Source organism: Crocodylus siamensis, chromosome 1, assembly GCF_052110815.1.
Source record: "Crocodylus siamensis isolate JL-2025a chromosome 1, ASM5211081v1, whole genome shotgun sequence".
Taxonomy (NCBI): Eukaryota; Metazoa; Chordata; order Crocodylia; family Crocodylidae; genus Crocodylus; species Crocodylus siamensis.
The window spans coordinates 292559939-292582692 of record NC_143395.1 but is presented as its reverse complement, the minus strand read 5'-3'; the positions used below and the strand labels follow the sequence as shown (position 1 = coordinate 292582692).

The 22754-nt window shown below is 43.3% G+C and overlaps 1 protein-coding gene across 2 annotated transcripts; it reads left to right on the top strand.

The window, feature by feature from the left end:
* Positions 1-12: 12 nt before the first annotated feature.
* NIPA2 (NIPA magnesium transporter 2) lies at positions 13-22492 on the top strand. Of its 2 annotated transcripts, XM_090064827.1 has the most exons (8): positions 13-222; positions 5851-5915; positions 14556-14615; positions 15319-15548; positions 16824-16880; positions 17570-17660; positions 19803-19963; positions 21469-22492. In XM_090064827.1, exons 4-8 carry the CDS (start codon positions 15410-15412, stop codon positions 22104-22106), a joined length of 1086 nt encoding a protein of 361 aa, XP_089920953.1. In that variant the 5' UTR covers positions 13-222; positions 5851-5915; positions 14556-14615; positions 15319-15409; the 3' UTR covers positions 22107-22492. The 2 variants fall into 2 exon arrangements, with proteins under 2 accessions (XP_089920953.1, XP_089920961.1); XM_090064835.1 differs by lacking the exon at positions 5851-5915.
* The last annotated feature ends 262 nt before the right edge of the window (positions 22493-22754 follow it).

Sequence of the window (22754 nt, the reverse complement as noted above, 5' to 3'; positions counted from 1 at the left end):
CCTGGCAGGGCGGGGCAGTGGCTGTGTCATCCCCGCCTCTTCTGTCCGGGGCCGCCGGGGACGGTGGCCGGGAGGGCACACATACAAGCAGCAGCAGCAGCGGCGGCGGCGCCGACTTCTCCATGGCGGCAGAGCGGTCGCGGGCGTGCCCCACCTGCCCCTTTCCCCCGGCAGCGGCCCTGGGGCCCCTTCCGGCCGGCATGTGACGAGTCGCCGGTGCAGGTAGCCGGTCCGGGGGCGGGGGGCGCCACACACCCACGGTGTTGGGGGGCGTTAGGTCCCGCCCCCTCGGTCACGTGGGACGCATCGGTTGGAACCCCCTCCCCACCCACCCAGCGGCGGGGGGCGGGGCCTCACTCCAACGTTCGGGTGCCCCGATGGCGGCCGTTAACGGCCGGGATGGGCCTCATGCCCTGCCTTGGGGGAGGCTGTGAGGATAGTTTCGCTCCACCCCGCCGCCCTCAAGGGAGCTTTGGCACTTTGGGGTAGCAGGGAGTCAGTCCAGGTGGGTTGTTCCCAGTGGGGCCAGTGTGGCCTGATGCCTCTGCCACACGTTGCATGTGTGGCGTAACTTGCTGGCCACACCTGTGGAGTCACTTATTGTGACATGACAAGGCCCAGCCCTGGCTGTGAAGCTAAGGCTTAAAAACTGTGTTGCAACTCCAGAGCTGGTTTCTTCCCAGCTTGCATCCCCATGTGTGGCAGTGCCCTGGCTGATGTTGGTGGTTCGCAGCCTCTTTCTCTCTCCTCCCCCCCTCTGTCACCTCTGAATTCATAAAATGGTAGAAAATGAGGGGTGGAAGGGACCTCAGGTGGTCTAGTCCAAGCCCCTGCTCATAGCTGCACCTTCCACTGATCTCATCCCACCCAAGGCTTTTTCCAGCTGGGTTTTAGAAACATCTAGGGATGGTGACTGCATGAGTAACCTGTGCCAGTTCTTGAGTACTCTCCTCGTGAGAGAGTTGATTCCTAATATCTAACCTAAGCTTCCCTTGCTGTCACTTGAGACCATTGCTCCTTGTTCCGTCATCTGCCACCACTGAGAACAGTCTCGCTCCATCCTCTTTTGAACCCCCTTGCAGGGAGTTGAAGACTGGTATTCAGTCTCCTCTGTCTTCTTTTTTGCGGACTAAATAAGCCCAGTTCCCTCAGTCCTCCTCAGCCGCCTGAAACATTTTTGTTTTTCCAACTGAGTGGTACCCCATTTCAACACTAACATACAGATTACAGTGCAGGGACCCCACAGTGGGTCTGGACCATCATTCAGGCAGGGACATGCCTGAGCCTATGCTGATCTGCTTCTCACCCCTCATTTACCCCTTCTCGTCTCCGGGCACCTTTTCAAATAGTTGCAGATGCCCTGGCACCCTGGTTAAGAGCCACTCAAGTGACACAATCAAAGAAGGTGCTGTTTGCTCTAGGTCCACATGCGGCAGTGGCAGTAGCTGCCTGTGCCCCTTATTTTACCCTGGTTGAAGACAAGGCAGTTGGTAGTATGTTAGCAGGTCAGTTTAAAGCAGGGGCGGCTAATTAGTTCAGGCGGAGGGCCACTTACTGTGTTTTGGTAAGCCATCAAGGTCCGCATGACAGGCAGTCAGGGGCAGCTAAATATTAATTTTTTAAACTTTTTAGGGACCATGCAGACCGGATAGAATGGTCTGGTGGGCTGCATCCAGCCCCTGGGCCGCATTTTGCCCACCCTGGCTTTAAAGGAAGGGATTAAAATCTAGGGTTTATCTTTCCTGACATTTATTAAAGCTTTATGATGCCATGTCTGGCCTTCTATAAGGTAACACACTTGTGAAGTTGTGTTAACTAGCACAAAAAGTTATCTGAAAAAAAATTCCCTTCCCTTTTTCCCACTTAGTAAGGGCAAAGTCAGTTAACAGGTACTGTGCAAACAGAAGAAATTGTTAGTGGTGTTGAGTGTAGCTGTGTGGGTCTAAGGATGTAGGCATACAGACATACCTCGGAGATATTGCGGGTTCGGTTCCAGACCACCGCACTAAAGCGAATATCACAATAAAGAGAGTCACATGAATTTTTTGGTTTCCCAGTGCATATAAAAGTTACGTTTATACTATACTGTAGTCTATTAAGTGTGCAATAGCATTATGTCTAAAAAACAATGTACATACCTTAATTAAAAAATACTTTATTGCTAAAAAATGCGAAGTGAGCAAATGTTGGAAAAATGGCACCGATAGACTTGCTCGACGCAGGGTTGCCGCAAACCTTCAATTTGTAAAAAACGCAATATCTGCGAAGCGCAATAAAGCGAAGCACAATAAAACAAGGTATGCCTGTACAAAGTTCTTTGGATTAGATGGGACAGCTTTTATTAGACCAAGTAAATAGTAGGAAATTGTTCTTGGCAAACTGTTAGGCACAAACACCCTTCTTCAGTCATAAGGAGAGTCTGTTTTGGTGTTTGTGCTCCAAAGCTTGCAAAGAACAACTTTTCAGCTATTTAGTTGGTCTAATAAAAGATAGTACATTTACCCAAAGACCCTTGTCTTTCTATAAGAAGTTGTGGCCTTTATGCCCTGAACAGCCTCCCATCTCTTTTTTCACAAGACTCCCTTTTGTCTGAGGGTACTTGTTAGTGACTTAAACATGACTAGTTTCATGAGACTATTAAAGTTGCTTCTTTGTTTGTCGTGGTGCTGTAACTAATTCTTTATTTTAAGATTAAAGTTAACTTTTATTTTGGCATTCAATTTAAGTTGTGCTCTTGTAGTTCTAACCGGTACAGCTGCTTCATAATGTTTGTAGTTTCTAGGTATGTTGGGTATTTGTAACCAAGTTAACTGAGCCACAGCACTTGGAGTGTGTGGATGTGATATTCTCCCAATGTCCCCCCCTCCCCCCCCCCCCCAAACTTTTGAAGGTCCCACTGGGATTTTAAAAGTATGATAATTGCATCTTTTCTTTTTCTGAAAAAAAAAAAAAAGGGTAGGAGGTGGTCTGAATAGTGTTGCTTAAAGGTAGCCAACAGACAGAAAATTTTAAAAATCCAGCTTTTGTGCACTTGTTGCTTTTAGTTTTTTTGGACTAATGTATGTTATTTTTTTCATATATTAATAGCTGCTTAGTTAACTGATACATTAAGTAATCAAATACTGTATACCATTTTGAATTTTATGGCTAATTGGTTGACTTAAGTCTCTTGTGATAGTTCAAGTGCTCTGATAAAAGTTGAAGATTATATCTTCAGAGGATTCAAGACGGCATTACTTTATTTCTATAAGTAGTTTTACATGATGTATTTACACGTACTGTACTTATCTCTCACCATCCTTAAAACTCCATGTAACTTTTTAAAAAATAAATAATTCACTCTTGAGCCAGCTGCTGTTTCAAGTCTCCCATGGCTGTGCTGCAGCTGCCCTTTTAGAGGCGTCTCTACCTGATACTAAGGAAGGGAGGTGCCATGACTCAACAACAGATGATTGGAAGGGGATTTTAGTTTAACAGTAGTCTGACTGTTAATAGTCTCATGTCCTGATGAACATGTGTACTGAGTATCTTTGCTTTCATTGTTTTTAAATTTACTTTAACAAGGATTTTGTGCATCTGTTAGAGACTCCCAGTATCAAAATCAAGAGTGTATTAGTTCATTAATGCTAGAGTTATATTCAGCCTTCATTAGAAATTAATGTCATAGTATCTAACTGATAGCGGAAACAAAATCAGAAGCACCAGGATAGCTGAGAGAGATGCTTTGTGCCAAGAAATGTCTTAAAAATTGACACATCTAAGAAACAAAGTGTTTTTAAAAATAAACTTAAGCTACACATAAATAAGCTATAACATACACACAAGCCATGGACAAATATGCTCTGTATTCTGCTCTTCAATCAGTTGTTAAAAAGGAAAAAAAAACAATTTAATACATCTTTAATTACAAAGATATGTATTTAGCACCAGACTCTCATGCCTCTGGTTTTTTTTCTGGGTACAAAATATGGAATTAAAATGGCCTGGGTGTCTATATAGTAACTTTAACACACATTTACTTTCAATACATTTTAAAATTAATAGTCACAGCAGCATCTGTATACTATGTTACATAGCACAGTAAAGAGATGCAACTCCTTGTTTAAATATTCCATTACAAAAACTCATCCATATTGCACAATACCTTTTGGAAATTGAATGTATGGAAGTAAACAGACCTACTAAACGGGTTAAAAGTTGTACCTGTAGAATCTTCAACTTGTTTTTAGGATGTTACAGTGCAATAGGATTCCTTTGATTTGATGCTACTTTACTTTTCCAAGTAAACCCTTGTGAGTTATTTCTAGAGGTAGAGTCTTTAAAACCGAGTCATCATTTTATGAATGGAAGTAGAAATGTTAGCATATGTATTTTGCAGATTGCAGCATATTGTAGAGCTGGTTTGAGCAAGTTTTAAATAGTCTAGTTCTAGTACTAGTAGCAGAGTGTAGCTCTGATGGCACATAATTCAGGTTGGACTAGTTCAGTGAGAGCCAGCCTTTTTGGCAGGTGTGCCACAAATGAGCCCCGCGCCCTTCATGAGTGCCACTCCAGTTTCCTTCCCCTGTCCTATTTGCTGCTCTGTTTTCTGCTTCCTGGCCTATCTGGCACTGTCTATCCCCTCTCTAATCTGTTACATAACGCACACAGAAGTTGCCCATGCCACCTGTGGCTGGTATGCCACAGGTTGGTCACCTTTGGGCTAGTTTATCCCAAATTAAGAAACAATTATGAAACTGAATAAATAGATATAAAAGGTGAGGACATAGTGAAAATATATATATATATATAAAATATAAAAAAATTTTCTCACTTCAATCCAAATGTGTACTGCTTACTTAAAATTAATGCAGAGTAAATCTGTGCCTTTAAATTTGAATTGGACAACCTATATTGTTCATAGGTTTCTTTTTTTTTAAAGAGAGAAACCTCTGTTTAAATCAGATCTTTCATTTAAGTAAGGAAGTCATCATGTTTTTTCCACTCTGCATGAACTGATGGAATGCTTCTTCATGGAGTTTCTTATCAGACAAACAGAGATGATTTTTTTTTTATCCATCTGAAAAGCTCTAGAGTCCATTGTTTGATTGTTATGATTTGGGACCTACTGAACTCAGTGGCTGCCAGCTGATTTTGTGGGGAAAATACAAACCTGGCAGCCATTTCCACAGGCAGAGCGTAATGGCCAACAGGCCCTGGTGGCCCACCCTTCACCACTCATTGGCTATAAGGGCTGTTTTGTAGCCCCGCCCCTTGCTGCTGATTGGTGAAGAGGAGTGGGACCATATGACAGAGCCCCCCACAAAGTTGAGGGGGGGGGGGTGTCAGCCATCTTGGGCTGCCCATTGTATGCAGCTCCCTGTCCCCCCAGCAGCAGGCTACATCACAGTGGGGCCTTCTGGCTCCCTCTGGGGAGCCAGCATTTTATTTTCAGTAAGGTTTTCTTTTTGGGGGGAGGCAGTTGGGCATTGCCTGCTTTTGCTGGCAGTGCCTGATTTCATGAACTTGAGTTTTCAGTAGGTCCCTAGTTATGATGTAGCCACTTACTCCTTTGTTTAAATGTGAGCTGCCTTCCATTTTACTGAGGTGTAAAAGCATGCACACAGGCATTTACCCTGCAGGAGTTGATTGTATTTTAAGTCCATACCTTGGCTAACCCCTTGATACCTTGTTCAAGTGTCCTGATCCTTGGTATGATTGTTACCTTAATGAGGTTTAAATTTGGGCATGAAACCAGAAAAGGTTATTATGAAGTGTTGTAGTACCTCGATCAAATGACTTTCTGCATGTTATTTACTGTATAGCGTGGTTAGTATAGATTTGGAGTTGGCTTCCTCTTTTTTCTTTCAGTGTAGTCCATTTGATTAGTGAAGTGGAAGGCAGCTGGCATGAAGTATCCTTAAGATGTCAGAAAGGTAAGCAATCTTTAAGAAAAGAATGACCTCTTAAAAGTTAAAATTTGGATAGTGGTTCTGTTGATAAGGCATGAAACTTCCTTTTCTGAGAAGGGACAGTGCAAGATGTGAACAATATATAAATGCCATTTAAACCCCTCCTCTAAGGTACAAGTATGTTTTTATGAACTGTTTACACCTTGGAGGTTTTCTTCTGAATTCAGTAAGTTTCATTCAGAATTTTACTGGAATATCTTAGGTAGGTCCCCACCATATATTGAAGCTTTTTTTTCTAATTTATGTTTTAGAAACCTAATATTTAAAGTCATATACCTTTTGGAGTTGGGAATTTATTTTGTGAAAACAAAGTCTGTGTCAATAGCTTGATATTCACATTCTCTTGCAATGCTAGTTTAACTGTTGTGGACTTTCCATTTCAAAGAGTAACCTTTTGCAGAACTGAGCAGCTTCTGTTTGTTAGAGATATGGCTGGAACACAATGTTAATATTTTGACATGTAGTATTTTCTCTCTTGGTTATTCTAGAATAAAGGAGATCTTGAATGTCCTTTCTATTTTCCTCTGGTTGTATAATTGATCTATAAAAGCAAACTATTTTTCCTTCACAAAAATCTGAAAGAACTGTGGGTAATGGCTATGCTATGCATTTAATTATCTCTCTTTTTTTCATTTTAGTTAATACGCTGTTTTGGTAAAAGTTTGGCTTAGTTGAATATTCTTTTTTTGCCCTTGCTTTTTGGATGATTGGTTCTATGCCCAGATGGAGCAGGGATGTGAAACTGGACAATTGCCATAAATCTTACTTGCTTTGCTCCTGTAAAAAGGGTAAAGTGAAACTGAATAAAATAGCAGTTTGCTGTAGTACTGTTACAGGGAGGACAAGCATATACTTCCTTCAAGATCTAGGTCAGGCAGCTTTGTGTACTACTACTGTGTGGTCTACCTGCCTAGAATTTTATTTAGTTAATTTCTGTTTCACGGTGGCCTATTCTTTGCTTGCATTTTAAGATGAATTAATGACCTTTGCTGTGACACATAGCATGCTTCACTGTTTCACAGAAGTGTTCCAAAATATTTTCCCCCTCTGTTATCTTATCTCAAAACTTTCCTGTTTTAACTGTCAAGGTTTTTTTACTTCATGAAGAAAGCATAGTTCTTATTGATGCTGTTGTTTGCCATCATTCTTTAACATGGAGAAGTGAAGTGTTTACTGCATCATGTGATGATAATATGGTTATAAGGTCTTAATCTGGGGAAATAAACTCAGTGGCATGTCGATTTTTTTTTTTTTTTTTTTTTCAGTTGTACTTCTGTCTGCTTTAAGTGGCAAGTTCCTCTTCCTATTGAATATGACCTGCCTGCTTGGTAACAGGTCACCAGGGATCCTCATTTACTCTGATCTTTTTTTTTTTTTCTTTTTTTTTTTTAATTGAAGAATTGCTGATAAAACTCTAAAATTCATGATTAAAATGGAAGGGCATCTATCTAATCTGTCTACCAGTTGTATCAAGAAAGCATTGTATTTACTTACCTTTTCAAAGCAATTTGGAAGCCTACCAGTGCCTCAATCACTATAATAAAATTACTTTCTAACTGCCTGTAATTTTTTGGCATTTGATTTTGGGTTTTTATTATGGAAAATTGGAGCTCCCACAGCCTCCCAGTCCTGCCAGAGGGAGCCTCCATTTGACCTGGAGGGATGTGGGCAGTGGGGTTCCCCAGGGCTCGGTCCTCGGGCCTGCGCTGTTCAACATTTTCATCAGTGACTTAGAACGAGGGGATAAAAAGCACCCTGTTCAAATTTGCAGATGACACTAAGATGTAGGGGGAAGTGGGCACACTAGAAGGGAGGAATAGGCTGCAATCAGACCTAGACAGGTTACAGGGGTGGGCAGATGAGAACAGGATGGGTTTTAACACTGACAAGTGCAAGGTACTGCACCTGGGGAGGAAGAACCAGCAGCATACCTACAGGCTGGGGAATTCCCTTCTCATGAGTGCAGAGGCAGAGAACGATCTTGGAGTCATTATTGATGCCAAGATGAACATGGGCCAGCAGTGTGGGGAGGCAGTCAGGAAGGCCAACCGGACCTTGTCATGCATCTACAGATGCATCTCGAGCAGGTTCAGGGAGGTGATCCTCCCCCTCTATGCGGCACTGGTCAGGCTGCAGCTGGAGTACTCATCCAGTTCTGGGCGCCGCACCTCAGGAGGGATGTGGATAACATGGAAAGGGTCCAGAGGAGGGCCACCCGCATGATCAGGGGGCAGCAGGGCAGGCCCTATGGGGAGAGGCTATGGGACCTGAACCTGTTCAGCCTGCACAAGAGAAGGCTGAGGGGGGGATCTAGTGGCCATTTACAAACTAGTCAGGGGGGACCAGCAAGCACTGGGGGAGTCCCTGTTCCCCCGAGCACTACCAGGAGTGACAAGAAATAATGGTCACAAGCTGGCAGAGGGTAAATTCAGATTAGACATCAGGAGGTGCTACTTCACGGTCAGAGTGGCTAGGATCTGGAACCAACTTCCAAGAGAAGTGGTGCTGGCTCCTACCCTGGGGGGTCTTTAAGAGGAGGCTAGATGTACACCTTGCTGGGGCATTTGACCCCAGTACTCTTTCCTGCCATGGCAGGGGGTCTGACTTGATCTTCTCAGGTCCCTTCCAACCCTACCAACTATGGAGTTGACTGCATGGCTGCTGTTGGCTTGGGTCGTGGGAAGGAGGGTAACTCCCTGGTGTTGTGCTCACTCCTGGGGAGGCAACCCAATGGATGTGAACCAGCACTTCAGGGAACAGCAGGGCTGTGCAGGGAAGCTCATTGCTTCTGCAAGCTCTGCACTACCCGGGCAGGGTGTCCTGTTGCCTGTGCAGTAGCAACCCTGTTCCATTATCAGCTTGTAGATTTCATAGACATTAGGGCTGGAAGGGACCTCAGGAGATCGAGTCCAGCCCCCTGCCCAAAGGGCAGGAAGTCAGCTGGGGTCATAGGATCCCAGCAAGATAAGCATCCAATTTATTCTTGAAGGTGTTCAATGTAGGTGTTTGAACCACCTCCGCTGGCAGACTGTTTCAGACCTTGGGGGCTCGGACAGTAAAGAAATAGTCTTTCTTATGTCCAGCCTGAAACGGTCTTGCAGGAGTTTGTGACCGTTCGACCCCGTCATCCCTTGGGGTGCTCTGGTGAACAAACGTTCCCCCAGATGCTGGTGGTCACCCCTGATAAACTTATTGGTGGCCATCAGATCACCCCTGAGCCTACGCTTTTCCAGGTTAAAGAGTCCCATTTCTCTCAGCCTGTCATCGTAAGGTCTGTTTTCCTGACCTCTGATCATGCGTGTGGCTCTCCTCTGGACTCTCTCAAGCTTCTCCACATCCTTTTTGAATTGTGGAGCCCAAAACTGGACGCAGTACTCCAGCTGTGGCCTCACCAAGGCCGAGTACAAGGGGAGAATGACGTCCCGGGATTTGCTCGAGAAGCATCTATGGATGCAAGCCAGCGTTTTGGTCGCTTTACTAGCCGCAGCATCGCATTGGAGACTCATGTTCATCTTGTGGTCAATGATGCTCTTTGAAAAACTGCAAAATCTGTGGGTTTCTCCATTAAAATAAGAAATCCGCATTTTCTTTGGGCAGAGGGGAAGAATGAGTTGTTTTTTTGGTTTTTTTTTCCCAATGTTTTTCCATGGGAAACGAAAAACCCAGATCCCTACAGATCTTTTACTAAATCTCCAGTACTTGTGGCCAAATTATTGCCAGTCCTTGCCTTCCTTGTTCCTTTTGGCTTCTCTCCTCGTGCTAAATATGATGGCAGCACAATTTGTCATCTGTAACTGTATCCATCCATCCAATTTCTTCCCCTCCTCCTCACTTCCTCCCTGCCCCCCCAGCTCCTTTGCTCAAATTTCAGTTAAAGGGTTGATTGCAGGAACTCTTTACTCTTCAATACCTCTTCTTTAAGGTTATGGGGATGCTGCACAAAATTATCCTTACAATAGTATCTTAATAAAAACTTAATTCAGATGGAGGGAATTGAACTAAAATATGATTTACCTACTTTATCTAGATTTCTGATGTTGTAAGCTAAACTAAATGAGTTATTTTCAACTTAATTGAAAAGTTGGGTAAAAGAAAAAAGCGAAGAACTGGCATTCCATAGCAGGAATGCAGTTGTTCTCTGACCACAAAAAAGTAGGGGAGGGTGGAGAGTTGCAGCAGGGACAGACTCCTCCTTTGTCTACCCTGAGTGTGTTTTTATTAAATCTCACTATCTCTCCCCAACAGTTTACTGAAGAAGAAAACCATTGGTTAAATAGTTTAATTCTCCCCTTTATGGAAGATGATCCAGAAGAAGGATCAAAGGAAGAAAAGCTTTTTACAATGGCTGATGGCTGTTGTTTGTTTGTTTGTTTGTTTTTTAATTAGCTTAGCTTGAGTGATATAGGAATGCTGGAACTGTTGTGTCTGGAGTGACACTGTGCTTACTTGGGTGGGATTTAACGCTTGCAGTTATTTATGTTATGATAGGCGGAGCTGCTCTTCCATGTGGGGAATATTAGAAATTACCGAAAGGCACTGAAGATGTAGTGGTACTTGTGTTGCTAGCAATAGAGAAGTCATGTTGGCATATGAGGAGTTCTTTTAACTCAGGCTTTAACTTGTTCTCTGTGAAAGATCAGCTATCAAGAATAAGGATTTTATGTCTGAAGAGAACTCAAATAGGGGTAGTATTCAAGTTGCAACTAAAATTAACTTTGTGGGGAAAACCAGCCAACAAATAACGTGGGTTAGGCCTCTTGCTTAAATCTCCCATAAGTTGTGAGAAGGATATTGGCACTAGCACTTGAGTGATCTAGTCTCTCTCCGTAGCGAAGTGAATGGGTTCTAGTTTGAGTGAAAGCAGAGCCTTGGCTCTATGCTACACTGACAGTTGGGTAATCTGGCCTGGTCTTAAATGTGGCTGGCAGGCGGGTATGAAGCTAAAACTCAAGTAAGGGCCTGAGTTAGCCATACAGCAGAGGTCAGTGGTTCTCCGCTTTTTCAGTCTCAAGGTGCCCCTTATTAGATTCAGTGCCTCCTTTGGAAAATGTTAGCTCTTAGATTTTGCTCTTTTTACTACAGAAAAATAGAGAAGTTTTTCTTTTCCAAAAAACTCAGAAAGACCACAAGAGATCAGAAGTGTCTCATGACACCCTGGCTGAGAATCACTGGTGTATAGTACCAGATCCAGGTACAAGGGAGTGTACTCCCCACTTTGGGTGCTCATGAGTAGTGAGCTCTGAGATCACTAGCTGGTTGAGGCTAGTTCTGGCCAGGCAGACTCTATGCTACGAGCTTACATGCAATGTGGGCAAAGCAGGGTGTGGCTGCTGCTGTACCCCCTCTGGATCCGTCTGTGGGTGGGGAAGGGGGGTGGTGTGTGTATGTTGCGTACTCCCTCTTCTGAAAGGGCTGTTATCTGGAATTTGTTTTCCAGCTTCAGCAAACATTACTGTTGCAGCACAAAATTTATTTGTCATACTGGTGCGGAAAAATACGAAGGCTTAATCTGTTGTTAAAGTTTCTCAAGTCTGTGCAGCTTGGTTTTGACCAGAAATTAAGGACACCACTTTAAAATTAAATTATTAAACACTTAATGCTTCAAATATAGAGCTAGAAGTACATGTTGTCATGAACATGTTCAAAGGGCCAGGGACTGAGAATCATATAACTGTGCAGTCTTGCATGGAGACAGAATCTAAAAGACATTATTATTCTTATTGAAGGGAGTTAAAAGAAGCAGTGGGCTCAAGTTGTACCAGTCCTACAATGTTACCAGTCTAAATTCAGAGAATTGCCTCCCTTATGACTCACTGACAGTGTGTCACAGCATCAGTTTATTAGCTCTATTACCTTTTCTCCCTCCTTGACAGTAGAGAACTCACTTGGAGCCTGACTTTTCCTGTTGCCTTTTCCCCTTATCTCCTTCCTAAACAAAATTGTTAGAAGAAAGCCCACACTTTAGTATAGGTCTACCAGCAAAACCATCCTTGTCTGAGTGAAGCTTAAACTGGTTGTTTTGCCAGTGTAGTTTGTATTGTTTCAACAAGTTATGCAGTTATAAAGGCAAAGTACTTGTCTATAACTACAATAATAGGTTTTTGCTGGCATAGCGGTTTAGTATTTGGTGACATTGTGACTTGTAGTACTACATGGGCAAACATTTCTGAGGTAGACCTGTTTTGAGACTTCAGGGATATTGCCAGGTCTGACTTTATTCCCATTTCCAGCAGAGATGCGGGGGAACCAACTGGTGCATGTGCTCATGGTTTCTTATTTTCCCCTTTCCCCTGAATGAAATGGGTCTTTATTCTCCAAGGGACCAGGATTCCGCTTGAGTTTATCAAATGTTCCTTTTGTTATTATTGGTAAGATGACTTCTTCTGTCCTATTTTCAGCACTTGCATTACCTTAAAAAGAAATTTAAAATGATTCATAGATTCATAGATGCTAGGGTCGGAAGGGACCTCAATAGATCATCGAGTCCGACCCCCTGCATAAGCAGGAAAGAGTGCTGGGCCTACATTACCCCAGCTAGATACACATCTAGCCTTCGCTTGATGTCTGTTTTGATCGGGAAGCCAATGCCTTTGTTTAAAAAACTGTTTGTCAAGTGGTCACCAGAGACGGAGAAAATGACAGCAGCTAGGGAGTATAGTCACCGTTGTTGCTTCCTTTGCAGAGCTTGATCAGCAGGAGGCTTTGCACCCGTGTGTGTGTGTGTGGGGGGGGGATTAACACAAATAAACCCCCAAAAAACAAACAACCAAACAAAACCACTTAAATTTTTTTTCTTCAGTTCCTCAGGATGTCAGATGAATTGAGAGTCCAAGCACAACTGCATTGGGGGGGGCATTTCTGGAGAGAGGAGTGTTTGGGGGAACTTGAGTGGAGGGAAGAAGGCTGTATGTAGAATGTGAAAGTGACAGAAGCCTGGCATGACTCTTACTAAGTTCCCGGTAGCCTGGAATTTCCATGGCTTGCCTGCCTTTCCCCGGGCAGCAACTAGACCACTTGATGCACCACCATCCATCCCTATCCTTCTGTACTATGAGTAATTGCTAAAGTGCTGCTTAAAAGTGTGTTAATGGAATACCTGTGATAAAACTTGCTGCAGTTTCCAAAAAGGTAAAATGCGTCACTTCTGGATGAACTAAGTTTATGGCTGCCTGTAGTAATTTGCCTGTTTGCAAGTTATTACAGATATGTTTATTTCAAGGTCATTGTATTCAAATTTGCCCCTCATTTTAACATGCTCGGAGAGCAGGGTCTGACCATAAGGAGGAGGGGGAAAGGGCTGCTGGGGGAAGAAATTGGGGGGTAGCAGATGGCAAGAGGGACACCTGTGGGGGGCCCACCTCCAATTTTATTTTCCTTCTTGCAGTGTGAGGGGAACAAATTCAAGGCAAACCTCCAGTACTTAGTTTCTAAATATATACTTTTTTTTTTTCCATATATGGAATCTATTTATATGGGGATTATTTTATAATTGAGTAAATATCTTATTTGCCCTGTAGTTCCAGGATATAGGAACTTGATCCTGTGTTATGTAAAGCAGGGGTGCTCAACCCATGGGCCATCTCTGGTCTGTAGCCTATTGGTCTGGAAACTTGGCAGTAGTAGAACAGTAGCACTCCTCGTACTAGCCTCTGAGACCAATCCCAGTATCAGGAGGTGGTGCCGGGCCCCTTGGGATCAATTCCTGGCAGGCTGGGTTGGGAGGGGGCAGTGCCAGGCCTCCAACAGCTCAAGCCCAGAGGGGAGGGTGGGGACAATTTTTGGCCCCAGGGGCCTGATCCTGGCATGTGGGGCTCGATTCGGCTTGTGGGCCAGCCTTGAGGTATTTATGTGGCCCATGGGACCAAAACGTTAAGTACCACTGATCTGGAGGGGTATAGGCTGTATCTGTGTTGATCTAAGGACTTATCAGATTTACCCAAAGAACTTTGTCTGCCTATCTTGTATTAGACCAACTCAGATAACTGGAAAAATTCTTCTTTGCAAGTTTTGGGGTATAAATACCCTTTGGGCTGAGGAAGCATCTGTAGTTGGTGTGTGCTGTTCCTGGATGGAGTGAATAGTAAAAAAGCCAGAGGCTGGTATCTTGTAATAGTGTTGTCAAGGTGGTGTTTGGTTTAGCAACTGCTTCTTTAAAAACAAAACAGAATTATTTCTATCAAACCTAAAAGTAAGAAATTTCAGAGTTTTTAAACTGTGTGTATGCATACTAAAATGCAAAATGTTTTTATTTTGCATTGCAGTATGTATCAAACAAGCAATATAGATTAGAAGAAATAACAGATAAGGGAGCACAAGATTCTGGCTCAGTTGTTCTTGCTGCATCTCCCCACACGCAATCAGACTTCAACCTCAGCAGTCCGAATGTTTGGTGAAAACTTTTCAATAATAAACTCTTCTGTTGTTAAGCCTCAGGCTTCATACATATTTGTAAGGGCTGCTTTTCTCAATAAAGATGATTCCTACGTATTTTTGTAGTTTTTTGACATTGCACCTTAAAGGCTTTATTCTTATTTGTCTCGAGATACAGAATTACTACATGATTTGAGAAATAAATGCTAACCTGTTTTTCATTTTTCTATGCAGATGTTGAGATGCTTCAGGTGTCCTAATTCAACCACCCCGTATAAACTAATGTTAACATAGGTAATAATTTTGATTATATAATACTAATTATTCATTATGCATGAGATGGAACTGTGTGCAGTTCTGGGGTATGAGGGGAATTAAAACATTAAATGTTCTAAATACGTGGTTCTGCTTTTATCATGCTTTTGCTTCAGTTCTCTTTCCCTGCTGACACTTGCACTTTGAGTACTTTTATCTGGTGGGTCTCTTCTACATTTAGTTAAAAAATAAGTCATTTTGTTCCTTTTTTCTTTTAATTACCTCACCCCCATTTTAGGTGTTTACTTGCATGCCATATACTTTGTTTCTTTAATCTGTCAGCCTTTAGGCTGTAAACAGAAGTCTCATTTGACCTGGGACTGACTATCCCAGACTTTGATTGGGATTAAAACAGCGGTTTATCTATGTAGCCCTTCTAAGCTGAAGTGCTTCCCTTCTGCCAGTAGGTAGCTAGGGAGACCACACACCCTGGCAGCTTTTTCTTGGAATAAATTAAGTTAATAAATCACAGTAGGCTTTCCCACATAGTGGGACAAGTAACACCAGCCTCTTTAGGATCCGAGGGCAAAAGTCTTTCTCCCAGGAGAAATGCAGCATATGTTTACAGTGTTTAGAGTGCAGAGTCTTTGGGGCAGAACTGATCATACGTTGAGCTGTCTACTGTGGCTTTTCTATCAGAAAACGGTGTGTATGAAACTTATCGTGATACGTATCTGTTTAGGTTTCTTCGTTGCATCGCCCTATGTCCGATAGCAGCAACTCTTCTGTTTTATGATCAGTGTAATGGTTTGAACACTTCAGTAGCTTACGAAATGAGCCAAAGTCGTGGAAAATATGACTTCTACATTGGTCTGGTATTGGCTATGAGCTCCAGCATTTTCATCGGAGGGAGTTTCATCCTTAAAAAGAAAGGTCTTCTCCGGCTGGCCAAGAAGGGCTCCATGAGAGCAGGTAAACTATGCTTTTAAGAACTTTTACTGTTTAATGAAAAGTCTATGGAATTTCCTGAGTTTGTGTTTTGACTTCAGATTTGTATGGTATATGATATCTAGAGACCTGAAATAAGCAACCTTTGGTTTTCTGGGAGTCTGTACTCTGTCCTGTTAGGAAAGTACTACTGCTATGTTCAGCTTACCATTTTGCAGTCCGTTTATAGAACTCGCTATGTTGCTAATGTATGTTAATCAAACACATACAAATTAAGAAAAAGGGGATAATGAAGATTAAGGTTGGATATTAGGAAGAATTTTTTAAGTTTGAGCGTGGTAGTTAAGACCTGTAACAGATTACTGAAACTGTTTATGACAGGGGTGGGCAAAATATGGCCCATGAGCTGAACCCAGAGACTGCTCAGCTTGCACCTGTAGCAGTAGTTCTTCCTTCTGCCCCTGCTGCACAGCTCTGGGCAGCAGGTACCACAGGGAAGTGGTAGCAGCCATGGGGATGCATGCTAGGCACCATATGCCCAACCAGGTGGGGGTGGGGAAGATGCAGTTGGGTGGCTTCTGCCCCAGTGCATGGGGCTCTTGTTCTGGCTCCAGCTTCTGGCCACCTTCCATCCATTCCACCCACCCAGCATGATGAGCAGCCACCTATAGGCAGCTGAGTGGGTGGAAGGCAGCCAGAGCCTGGTGCTGTTGGTGGGCATAGGGCGGGTGCAGGCAGGAGCACAGTGTGGGCTGCCTTAGGCATGAGCGGCTAGGGCTCAGCCCCATGCAAGGTGCAGCTGGGAAACAGGCTGAGGGGGTGGGGGGGCAGTGATCAGACTACACCTGCATTTGCACCGCCTGAGTGAGCTCTGCTGCACACACTAGTGACTATGTTGAAAGAGCTGCAGTGAAGAATACATATCAGTTAATTAAACCCATATGTATGTCATAGACCTTTAATTTAACTTTTTACATGTGATATCATTTACTCAAGGATGAAAAATCATCACATTGTCTGCAGGTGTATTTTTATTGGAAAAGAAAATTATGCAGGTGGATCATCTTTTAGAAGAGATTACTTGGAACTATCTGGACTTCTTAAGATGCTGGAAATACTTTGACTTTGGTCCCTGGCCATGTGCCATATTGTGCAAGTACAATTACAAAGATAGATAGCCATCCAGTACTTAACACATTGGCATGAAACTATACTTTTTAAATAAAGAAGTCTCTTATCAATAAAAGTGATCAGTGCGTGCTCTTTTTGTTGTTAATTATTCTTCTTTTCTGATCCTAGGTCAAGGGGGCCATGCCTACCTTAAAGAGTGGCTGTGGTGGGCTGGACTTCTCTCTAGTAAGTACCAGACACTCCTAACCAACATTAAAGTTTTTTAGTTTTAAAAAAAGTAAAATATAAACTTATATAAAGCTAGTATGAAGTGTAGCTGTGTTCCCAAAGATAAAAATTAAATTAATAATTTAATCATAAAGTTTGTTTCTTTCTATTAAAATACATTAATCGATTCCCTTGCGTGTGACTTCCTTGATTTCAGTAGAATTTTCTTTTATCAGCTGAGAATTTGGCACCTTTCTGATTTTTGCCTGTGCAAAAGAATGTCTAAAATAAAAAGCTATTCATCTAAAAATAATTACTAAACACCTTGAAACCATTTTTCTCTCTGGCTTGTTAAACTTCTGTGTGTGTCACCTAAATTTAGACTTAAACTGTGTGGCTGTGCCTAATTTTACGTGCATTGATCTTTTTACTACTTCCTAGAAGACTGTGGTTGCCAATCTTCTTTGCAAGAATCAAGACCTGAATTTGGGTGTAGAAATACAAAATATTTAAAAATAAATACAGGTTCTTTTTTTATTATATAGAATACTTAGCTGTGTTTTCAAGTCTGTGTATATATAAATTCCATATGCTATTAGATTTCTCCTCTGGTCTGCATATTACTATCCATTTTTCTCTGTGAGAACACCTGTTTAGTTTCAGAGGTTTCTCTTATTTTAACCATGCTTGACTCTTTCTTTCTGCAGTGGGAGCTGGCGAAGTAGCTAACTTTGCAGCTTATGCATTTGCACCAGCTACATTAGTGACTCCATTAGGAGCTCTTAGTGTTCTCGTAAGGTAAGAACTACAATTGTTTAGAAGAAAAAACAAAATTTTAGATATAGTTAATAATAAAGTACATGTTTAGAAATTTAAATGAGTTGTCCAGCCTGTCATGCTCTTAACCTGAGTGAGATTTGGCAGTTGTGAAAATGGGAGGAATATCCCTGCCTTAGAATTTCTGCCTACATCATGTCTGAGCTAACAGAGCTCTAGCAGTGTGTCGTGCCTTGACTTACAGCATCCTGCTAATTTTCAGTCTGCCTTATTTTTTTTTTTTTAGGGTAGAAGACCAACATTATGGTCTTCCCTTTCAGGAGATTAAAGGGGTCTTGTACTACTGTACTGCTTCTGTAGCCCTGTGGGAGGGGCAGGTGTTCTCTAGAGCCTATAGCCCTGTGTGTAGGCGGGGATGGTATTCTCTAGAGCAGGGATCAGCAACCCCTGCCACTCACGCAGAGCATGGCACACAAGGCCATTGTCCTTGGCATGCATTGGGGCTGGGACCTAGCAGCTGTTTGCAGCCTCCTGGGTCTGGGTAGCTGCTGCCAGCTGGGAGCTTGGGCTGCTTTCAGCAGGTGCTGGGAGGCTGCAAGCCCTGTTGCAGTCAGCCCGGGCACTCTGGCTGGCAGCAGCTATGCAGAGCCTGGGTCAGCTGCAGCCAGGAGCCTGCAAACAGCAGTTGCCTCCCTACCCCAGACCCGGCTCTGGGGAGGCAGCAAGTGCCGGCGATGTTCCCTGCTGTGCTGCCCTTGCTGCCGCTTCTGCAGAGCAGCACTTGGAACCCAGTGCAGCAGGGCACAGTGTGGAGTGTGGAAAGCTACTTGCCACTATGAGCTCCCTGCTGTCCTGGCCACACTTCCCCTGCTGGCAGAAGCGGCAGCGAGGGGCACAACCCTGCGTGCTACCCACACTGCTCCTGTACACACGGGAAGTGTGACCCGGGCAGCCTGGAGCTTGCAGCAGCAGGCAGCTTCCCTGTGCGGCCCCTCTGTGCACTGCCACTCTGGGTCGCACATGCTGTGCTCCCAGCCTTGCTGCCCTCCCCTAGGCCCTCTAGAGTGCAGCATGTGTGACCAGAAGCAGCAGTGCACAGAGGGGCTGCAAAAGGAAGCTCCTTGCTGCCTGGGTCTCACTTCCTGTGTGTCCATGCTGCTGGCTGCTGCCCTCACCTGCAGGGGAAGTGTGGCCAGGGCAGCGGGGAGCTCAGAGTGGCAGGCAGCTTTCTGTGCCCCCTGCTGTGCCCTGCTGCGCCAGGTTCCACATGCTGCTCTGCAGAAGCAACAGTGAGCAGCACAGCGGGGAGTATTGCTGGCACCTACTGCCTCCCTCAAGCCTGGGGCTGGGTCTGGGGCAGGGAGGCAGCTGGGGCCAGGTGGGGAAGCAGTAACTGTTTGCAGCCTCCTGACTGCAGCTGACCCAGGCTCTGGGTAGCTGCTGATAGCCACGGAGCCTGGACTGGGAGGCAGGGGGCATAAGCAGGGCTGGGGAGCAGGGGCTTTGGGGGAGGGGCAAGGGGCATGAGCAGGGCATCCTGCCATTTACCCCCTGCCCTCATTTTGTTTTTCTGGCATATCAGCACTCTGGCACCTTCCAAGGTAGGAATTGTTGGGTTTTTTGGCACTCCGGCCAAAAAACATCCACCCCTGCTCCTGAGAAGAAAAGCGTGAAGATCATTTAGCACAGTGATTCTGAGGAGGCAGTGTGCAACTTTTAAAGTAGCCCTTTGGCCTCCAGATGTTTACTAGTGGTCCAGTGCATAGTAGACATGGTTGTATGGATGACTGATTGCAGTTACTTTGAGCTTGTTTTACTAGTAGATTTAGTTTGTTTGTATTAGTAATGTTGCAGATGGAGAGAGGCTGCATGTTACTGGGTACTGACAGATAAGAGAGCTATAGACCTTTTATCTGCATAGTGAGACGGCATGTTTTGTAGTCAGTTTTTTTCCCCCTTGTTGACAAACTTGGGAGAGCAGATATTACTTCCACACAGCTTCCTAAGCACAAAGGAAGTCAGCCCTTCTTACTTAAAAAAGCATACTTAAACATTGAAGAAACTAATGTGCGATAATTTTTTTTGTGGTTAGCTACAAACTTGTGCAAATAAATGGAATATTGTTTGATTCCTAATCTGTCAGTGTGTGTGTGTTTCTTTCAGTGCCATTCTTTCATCTTACTTTTTAAATGAAAAACTTAATCTCCATGGAAAGATTGGGTGTTTGCTAAGTATACTGGGATCAACTGTGATGGTGATTCATGCTCCGCAAGAAGAGGAGGTAGAAACTTTGCAGGAAATGTCCCAAAAACTTGGTGATCCAGGTGAGAGACTGTCAAGTTCAGCTATAACCAACTAATGCTTAAGCTGTTCATTCATTTATAACTGCAACTGTTGCAGATTTCTAGCACAAGAAAGCACCTCTTCTTCTGTAAGTGTAAATTGTCAGGGGGTTGAGTTCTGTGACTTTCCCCTACCTGCAGCTGCAGCTTGCTAGGGCTGTTTTCTTTGTGTTGCCCAAGTAGGTGACCAGCTACCTACAGAGGTCTTGCAAGCATTTTGTCTGGTGACTAGCAGTTAGCCATTTCCCTTTTTCTAACCTATTTTACAAAGTCAAATTAACTGAAGAGGTGTGTAATTGGAAGTGTTAACCTTTTTATTGAGTCATCAAAATGTATACTCTGGAGTATACTTTTGATTACATTGTTGGCTATAATAGTAGTGAGAGACTTGTCTTTCCAACTGTGCATAAAGCTTTTTACAAAGAAGGTAGAAGTCTCCTTTTTACAGATGTGGAAGCTGAGGCACAGAATTGACGAATTAGGTTGGGGGTCATTCAGCAAGGTGACTTATAGGCTTGTCTGAGAGGGTTGCTCTCAGGGGTAGCAAGCACCTCAGTAGAAACAAAAAGCTAGGCAGCGTACAGGCAAACCTGAATCCTCTGGCCTGGCAGTCTAACACTGTATCCATTTCAGGTGCTGGTTTGGTGGGAAGGAAGAGGCGATGGAGTTTGCCTGCCTAGAATCTCACATTGTGGCTTTTATTTTTGTCAGCTCCATTGCTGTTATCATTAAGGCTGCAAATAGACACTGACTGTGCTGCCATAAACTCTTTATGGCAGCACAAAACCTAAGTGAATAGACATGTTAGCCCTTTATCATTACAACCTTTTTGCAGCTGACATTTTTTCATCTATGACAGAAAAATGTAGGCAGCAATGGGCTTCAAGTGCCCGATCCTGCAAGACAAGGGCCCTGGGTGCTTTACCTGACATGGGACTCCTGTCTTCAAGCAGTTTCCCTGTTTGCAGATGCATGCCCCAAGTTCAAGCAAGGGAGTGTGGTGTGTGCTGGGGGAGTCCCTTGCAGAGGAATTCCAGAGTATGCCTATGGAAGCAGGAAGTACCCAGAGGAATGTTCCCCTCCCTAAGCTTGCAGATGCAAGCCTGGACCCTGGGGCAGCAGCTACAAGTGGTGGGCCATTTTCCTGTGTGATTGATCAGAACCCCAAATCCCTGGGAGCAGCTGGAGTGTGACCCTGTGGGACAACAGCCCCAGCAGGAAGTGTTGTCTATTCCCAGCCTTAAACTTGCTCCAGCCTCTCTCTTTGGAGGAATGTTATGAAAAAAACCCCCAAACAACCAAGACATAAATTAAAGGTGTAATATAATGACAGAGTTTGCTAGACCTTGACTCTTCCTTTTACCTCCATTAAAATGTGCTCTATTTCTTGGTACCTACAAAATGATCTTGATAGTATATGAAAGCAAATGACACTTTTTTTTTTCTCTCTCTCTCTTTTCCCTGCTATTTCTCCCTTTCCCCTGCAGGTTTTGTGGTCTTTGCAACACTTGTCATCATTGTGTCCCTAATACTGATATTTGTGGTAGGACCTCGTCATGGACAGACCAACATTCTTGTGTACATAACAATCTGCTCTGTAATTGGAGCGTTGTCCGTCTCCTGTGTAAAAGGCTTGGGCATTGCCATCAAGGAACTTTTTGCAGGAAAGCCAGTGCTGAAACATCCTTTGTCCTGGATTCTGCTGCTAGGCCTCATAGTCTGTGTGAGCACACAGATCAACTATTTAAATAGGGCTCTGGATATATTCAACACTTCCATAGTGACTCCAATATATTATGTATTCTTTACAACATCTGTTCTAACTTGCTCTGCTATCCTTTTTAAGGAGTGGCAACATATGGCTGCTGATGACATTATTGGCACTTTCAGTGGCTTCCTCACTATAATTGTGGGGATCTTTTTATTGCATGCCTTTAAAGATGTCAGTTTTACTCTAGCAAATCTGCCTGTCTCCTTACGGAAAGATGAGAGAGCAGTTAATGGCACTTTGCCAAACACTTATGAACGCTTTAATCATGATGAAGAAAGCTCAACCTGTGTAAGTGAAATACAATCCAGTGAAAATGTGTCTTCCAGGAGAAATGGAAATGTATCAGCATTCTGAGAATAGGTAAATGTTAATTAAGAAAAGAAAAATTCTGTAACTTTTTTTTTTCCTTTCCTTTTCTTTAGCTGTGAAATGTCTGAGTTTAAGAGCTTGTCTGGAAACAAGGTGTACTTTTTAACAGTATATATATATATATATAGAGAGAGAGAGAGACAATCGTTTAATTTTTAGGTTTGGTTAGTTTGGACCAAGAGTGGTGGAATTTCTTTTTGCCTTATTTTTATTTTACATATATTAAAAGGACCTCAGTCTCTTGTTCTTTGTTGCTTTTAACTTATCGGTGTGAACTTGTAAATATTTTTCATTTGAATTTTCCATTTTAAAGACTTATTGCACTAATGATTATTTTAACTATATCAAAAATAAATTGCTTTATTTCTGCATTGGTGGTAAACAGACTGACATGAACCTGAATCTTTTGCATCTTTTACAAAATGAACAGCCAGGCTGCCTTGAGATGTAAACTACTTTCCAGGAGTGCCAGCACAATGCAGTGAAAGCAAAGAAGTGATTATGCCATTTGCCTTCACTTACTGGAAACAAATAACCTACACTGATGACTACTGTTCTTAGGCAGTGCATTTGTAAACTTGAAATACAGGCATCCTGCACTGCAGATTTGGATTTATGTTTGTTTAAAGCTTT